Raw genomic sequence first — 6,000 nt, 5'->3', positions numbered from 1 at the left:
ATTTGTTTGTATATGCCTTAAAAATGTATAGATGGAAATATAAGAAACCAAGAACAGAGGTTATTTGTGGTAAGGGCGGGGGAAGGATGTGCAGTATGGAAAGTCAGGCCAAAGTCAGAAAGAAGACATTCCACTGTATAGCTTTTTATATTTTTTGGTTTTTGAACTATGTGAATGTATTAGTTATTTAAAAAATTAAATAAAGTATATTTTAAAACCTTTATGAGATTCAGTACAAGTCAAAAGATACTAAAAGCTCCCCAAGTTTTAGTTGATTGGTAATAAGCCAGTTTCTGAAATAACACAAATGTACCACATTCTGAGCAGTTTCAAGTTCTAGTCCCACAACCTAGAATATGAATGTGGACAAATTACTTAGCCTCTCTTCTCCTCAGTTTTCTGATTTAAAAATAGAGAAGTTAATTGTACCTACCTGCTAGGGCTCCTGAGAAGATAAATAACCCATGCAAAGCCCTTCAACAGTGGCTGCCAATGCTTGCAATTATGATTTTAAAAAGGAAACAACCACAGAGTACTTATTTTCTCTCTTCTCTACCAATTATAACCAAATTTTCATCTCATAAAAGGAAACATTTAAAAGGGGTTTAAAAAAAAACAGGATAGGAAGATTGCAGAAACATTTACTTTAATTCACATTTTCTGTAATCTTGTGGGTACAAGAGCAAATCATTTGGAATTCTGTTCAAAATCAAAGCTGCACCTGTAGATGTTACTTCAAATAGAATACACATAAACCTGGTATGTGTCTGTGTTGTTTTTGTTTTCCCAAATAATTTCCATGATACCATGCACCCAGTCTGTGTATTTTGGTGAATAGCTATGGTTTCTGCAGGTACTTCAGTTTGCAAAACTGCTGGGAGGCTTACTGTGAACTGTTCCCAAATTTCCAGGTGAAGGCAATGCTGATGGAGATCAAAATAGCTGTCCTTGCTTATATACAGTGGCACCTAGGTAAAGTTGGAGAATATGGCACAGTGTTTCACAGACATACAGAGATTACAAGTGTTGAACAACTCACAACGTTAAAGTGTCAAAATAAAACACTTGACTTATCAAATTTCAAAACTGTAAAAAACCATTCTAATAGTCTGTCTCATCCTCCTTGTAATCTAAGAATCAACACAAGAGAAACATTTAAGTTTATCAGTTTTAATACAGAGAATTTCTAATTTACACAGATGTCACTTAAGGGGGAAAAAAAAAACTCACGCTACTAAAGGAAGGAATATGTTCCTTCTCTTCATTTTCATTACTTTGTCAGCTGGTACAATCATTTCTGTCAAGTTATATTATCAAGTGCTGGATTTTTAAATTAGGTGATGAGATAAAGACAAAATGCCAAGAGGTATTGCCATCCAAGCATTGTCACAATGCAGTCGGTACTGTAATATCACTTCACAATAAAAAGTAGGAGTTGGAAAAAAGTTTATATCACAGGGATCATAAAACATCACCAGGCTCACAAAACAGAGATTTCTATCACATTCATTTAAGAAATACACACATACACAAAAATGTAGGTTCCCCCCCACAATCTCGTTTATGGTAAAGTTAATCAAATAGATTTCAGCTTAAGACTACTTCATTTGTTTATTTTCTTGATAGTGAAAGATCTGTTAAAACCTTTAAAAGAATTTTTTACCCTAACTAGACTTTTTAAGTCCTAGAACTCACTCTAAGACACAATTTTAACTAAGCTTGAAACAAATCACAGTAAAGAAAACAAATGGAAATGACCAAAGATTTTTTCCAGGAAATAGAACTTAAACAACAGCTTTTATCTTTAACTGGGAGAATGGTGAAGTAACACTACCAAAAAGATTTTTAAACTTACAGTAATAATAGACAAAGTGCAAAACATTCACATTTTCTTAGACTTTGAAAAACACTAAGAATAATTCTTATTGATTTACTAGCAAGATTACCTAGATATTCAACTTTTTAGACAAATTTACCTTAAGGTCCCCCTTTCCCACCAGACAGTACTTGTATCCCTAAAAATGAAAAGAAAAAGTGGAGGAGGCTCCAACCAAATCAGTCTGTTTTATTCAACAAAAATATACCACCACCACCATCAACAACATGAAAACTCCAGGTCTACAAGGGTTAGAAATTGGGTAAGAAAGTATCTAGTGAGCTCTTACTCCCCCCCAATTATATCCCTCCAAGGGATAGCTACATATGTTTAAAGGGGGGATGAACCAACTAAGCACAAGTATGCCACTAAACCATCAATGAAGACATTTCAGACTTTGGCAGGATAAGATGTGGATTTAAGAGCACTTATTTACTTCATAAAAGACTGATACCCGCATTACTTCTACACAGTTGCAACCTTCCAAATTAATCACATTATATATACACTAACACCTTTAACAATAATCAATATTTTAAATATTAAAGATATTTAAATCCAAGGCTTAGAAAATGACAATTTAGGACTTATAAAGTCATCTGTTGGTACAAGTTGCAAGTTCATTTATATACAAAGAACTAAAAAAGAAAAGGTAGGGAAAAAGGAAGCTTACAGAAGTATGAACTAACTATTTAAATACCAAAGAAGATCAAGTTGAGAGAGGATTGCATAGACTATAGTCAAAAATAAAATCCTTTAAAAATGCTTACTTTAAAATAGTAAGTTTTGTGTATATAATGTCTCCAACTGGTGTTATAAATCCATATAATCCCATTCAAATTTTATCAATATGGAAACTGTTAAGTATTTATGCCATTTTTGTTTTCTTAACAAAAATTCCTAAAGTTGGAGTAGGGGCAAAGAGACACAAAACCAACAGAAACTGTTTTCTAGGTTCTCAGTAAAGAATCCCCTTGAGCCAGCCCACTGCAGGCACAGGAGATCTGGATGGGTAGCACAGGGGACAGTACTGATTCACCTTTGCTGAAGGTATTTATTCGCCTTTAGACCAAAACAGAACAGCAACAACAACAGCAAGTAAAAATCTTAAAACAAATTGAAGCCTTGGGGATTCTTAGGTAACTACTGTCATTATACACTGAAAGGGTCATTCGTCACGCAGACACTTCCCTATGATAGATGGTGACACACAGAGCTAGGCAAGGCTAAATACATTTAAAAATCATTGACAAATTTTTGTTACTGATACTGGCCCTAAGCATCATTTGCTCTCTAGCTCTCCTTTTCCATAACAGACTGTTAACAGTGTTACTCGGATGGAGACATAGACATTTTTAAGTTTGACTACTGGAAATAAAGAACAGAATAAACACAAAGCCAATTCTTTGTGAATTGCTGTTCAGAATATATTCAACAGATGGTAACACATGGAATTAAACACAGAATTAGTATAACTTACATGTTTTAAAAGTATATACTTCATTTATAAATATCTCTAGTTGATAATCTATTAAGAAGCATAAATATTCAAGTGAACATTTGAATTTTCTCTTTAAGAGCTCAGAATTCTTGAAGTCTGATTAGTCTCCTTTTGCTGAAATGTCCAAGACTAAAAAGGCTTCACACAGTCACTTTATGTCTCTAATTAGACATATAAAAGCCTCTATTACCTACTGTGTTGTAATAAAACTTTGAAATTCTGTAACTCTCTTATACTTGTAGAAAGCCTACAAGAGAAAAAAAAAGCATATTAGTACAGCTAATAGGATGTGTACACATTTCATATTATTGATGCTGTCATATGGACTATAATTTGAAAGCAAATTGAAAATAAAATAATGTTTCACTGAACAATGAAGCTTCCATTTTTTAAAGCATATGCTATAATTATTAAAGACTGGCAAAACAGAGCTGTAGTTTGTTACTTTTGATTTAGAAGGGGCAAAGTTACTTCCTATTAGCAACAAATTCTAGATCAATGATGGGAACAGTGATATGATAATTCATTACAATAAAGAATCTCAAATCATTTACATTTGGCCTTAAAAATTCATTTTGCACTCTCCTCTGTAAATGTCCAATTCTTTCTTATTGCTCCCCAAACATGGATTTGTTTCAACACAAACACTGATCTGTTTTAACACAAAGGTGCAGATTCTATTTATCTGTCTACTGTTGAATCCCTGTGCCCTCCAGCCACCTGTATTTATTTGTTGCTGTTAGTCACTTATTCGTGTCCAACTTTTTGATCCTGTAGACTGTAGCCCACCAGGCTCCTCTGTCCATGGAATTTCCCAGGCAAAGAACACTGGAGTGGGTTGCCATTTCCTTCTCCCGGGACCCATGTTTATAGTGTTCAATAAATAATTACTGGCTGACTGAATGAATGAATAAAATACTTCTGAGCCCAAACTCAGAAGTAAAACTCTGAAATGGGAATCATTAAAAAAGAAATCCTATAAGCTCAATTATCCTTATGTACAATTCAGGTTTATACAATAAAAATCTAACATTTTTCTTTCTGTAACTTAAGATGATATAGAATACAGTACTGAGCCTTTATTTTTGTTTTTTGGTTTTTTTTTTTTTGAGCGCCTTTAAGTACATAATAAGTAATAACTTTTCTTATATTGAGAGCTTAAGGTATGGTAGGCAATGTTCTGAGCCCATCACACATGTAATCTCATTAATTGTAAACAAAACAAAAAACTCTACAAAGTAGATAAAATTAATCCTGATTTTATATTTTAAGAACACGGTGCATGCTAAGTTGCTTCCATTGTGTCGGATTCTTTGCGACCCTATGGACCACCAAGCTCTTCTGTCCAAGGCATTCTCCAGGCAAGAACACTGGAGTGAGTTGCCATGCCCTCCTTCAGGGGATCTTCCCGACCCAGGGCTCAAACCCATATCTCTTAGGTCTCCTGCATTGGCAGGCAGGTTCTTTACCACTACTGCTACCTGGGACGCCCATTTAGGAATACTGAGGCTTAAATAAATCAAGTAATTTTCTCAGGGTCACTCAGGTAGTGGGTAGGATTCTAACCAGCTCATCAGATCCCAGGACCATACGGCCTCTCAAAAAAAAATCTATGTTCTCTATGGTCTCAAAAATATTTTCTTTATACTCTTACAAGCTGTAGATGAACAGAAAATGAATTCTTACTCAAATCCTCAGAATATTAGAGAAGTGAAAATGTTTATTAGGAGAAAATATGATTATTAAGCAAAATAAATGTGTAAAATAATTTTCTGCACCTCAAAGTACCCATTAAAAAAACAAAAACAAAAACTATCATATGAAGATACGGTAGAGACCAAGGCCCTTAACTAAAGAAAAGAGAGCTCAGTAAAGAGCAGCAGTTGAAAAAAGTATGCTCAAAGTCTGATTTAGATACAAAACTGGGGAGTATCAGAAAACTCAAGGTTTTATACAAGCTAACATTTTACCAGGAGAGTACAGACTCAGCAGCACGGTGTGGGACCTGTCTGTGTGAAGATGCATCCAAGAGCTCACACGTTATGACACAGGAGGGAGTGCCCACACTCCCTGTTACTATTCTCAGACAGACACAGCATGGCTGCATCCATCTACTGCTTCACTGGTACTTTCAGAGGGACACTAAAATACGCTGTAAGACTCAACAGGTCACTAATCCCCTATCTATTTGTACCCAGGAAAATAAACCACTTGATAGAAATGCTGAAACTGTCAAAAATTGGCTGCTAGTGTAGGAAAGACATTTGCAGAGTATTCAAAATAAAGAAAGCACATTTCCCAGCATTCTGTGGCCAGAACCAAAAACAGCGCTCATGTATGTCTCTGCCCACTAGCATTATGGACACAGCAATGCTGCGCTGGGTGCCCTAGCTGAGGTAGGACTGTATTATATAGGTTGTTAGACCAAGAAAACTCCCAGTTCACATAAGAACGAGTGCACAAACTCCCCAAAGTATAACACAATAATTGTGTGGTTAGTGCAACCAAAATCATTTACTATATAAATGAACTGATAATCAGGTGGAAGATACAATGAACAGATCTGATTAACAATTATTAAGAGTAACTGTAATATTTTTAAAGGAAAAAAATAAGAAATGTA

General features: G+C 34.8%; 1 protein-coding gene across 4 annotated transcripts in view; it reads right to left on the bottom strand.

The window, feature by feature from the left end:
* Nucleotides 1-629: 629 nt before the first annotated feature.
* ERO1B (endoplasmic reticulum oxidoreductase 1 beta) overlaps nt 630-6,000 on the bottom strand; it is a 72,999-nt gene continuing 67,628 nt past the window's right edge. For 2 of the 4 annotated variants that reach the window (XM_086382807.1, XM_086382809.1), the window contains 3 exons: nt 3,568-3,624; nt 1,977-2,015; nt 630-968 (listed from right to left, as the gene is read on the bottom strand). In XM_086382807.1, the coding sequence (XP_086238933.1) occupies nt 953-968; nt 1,977-2,015; nt 3,568-3,624 (112 nt within the window). In that variant the 3' untranslated portion in view covers nt 630-952. Of the gene's footprint in view, nt 969-1,976; nt 2,016-2,045; nt 3,625-6,000 lie in introns of those variants that run through there. The other 2 variants (XM_086382808.1, XM_086382810.1) reach the window with 2 other exon arrangements.

The sequence above is a fragment of the Bos grunniens genome, chromosome 28 (genome assembly GCF_055505025.1).
Source record: "Bos grunniens cultivar Pamir isolate PY7600 chromosome 28, Bosgru_T2T1.0, whole genome shotgun sequence".
Classification (NCBI taxonomy): Eukaryota; Metazoa; Chordata; class Mammalia; order Artiodactyla; family Bovidae; genus Bos; species Bos grunniens.
This window is presented reverse-complemented; position numbering and strand designations above follow the sequence as displayed.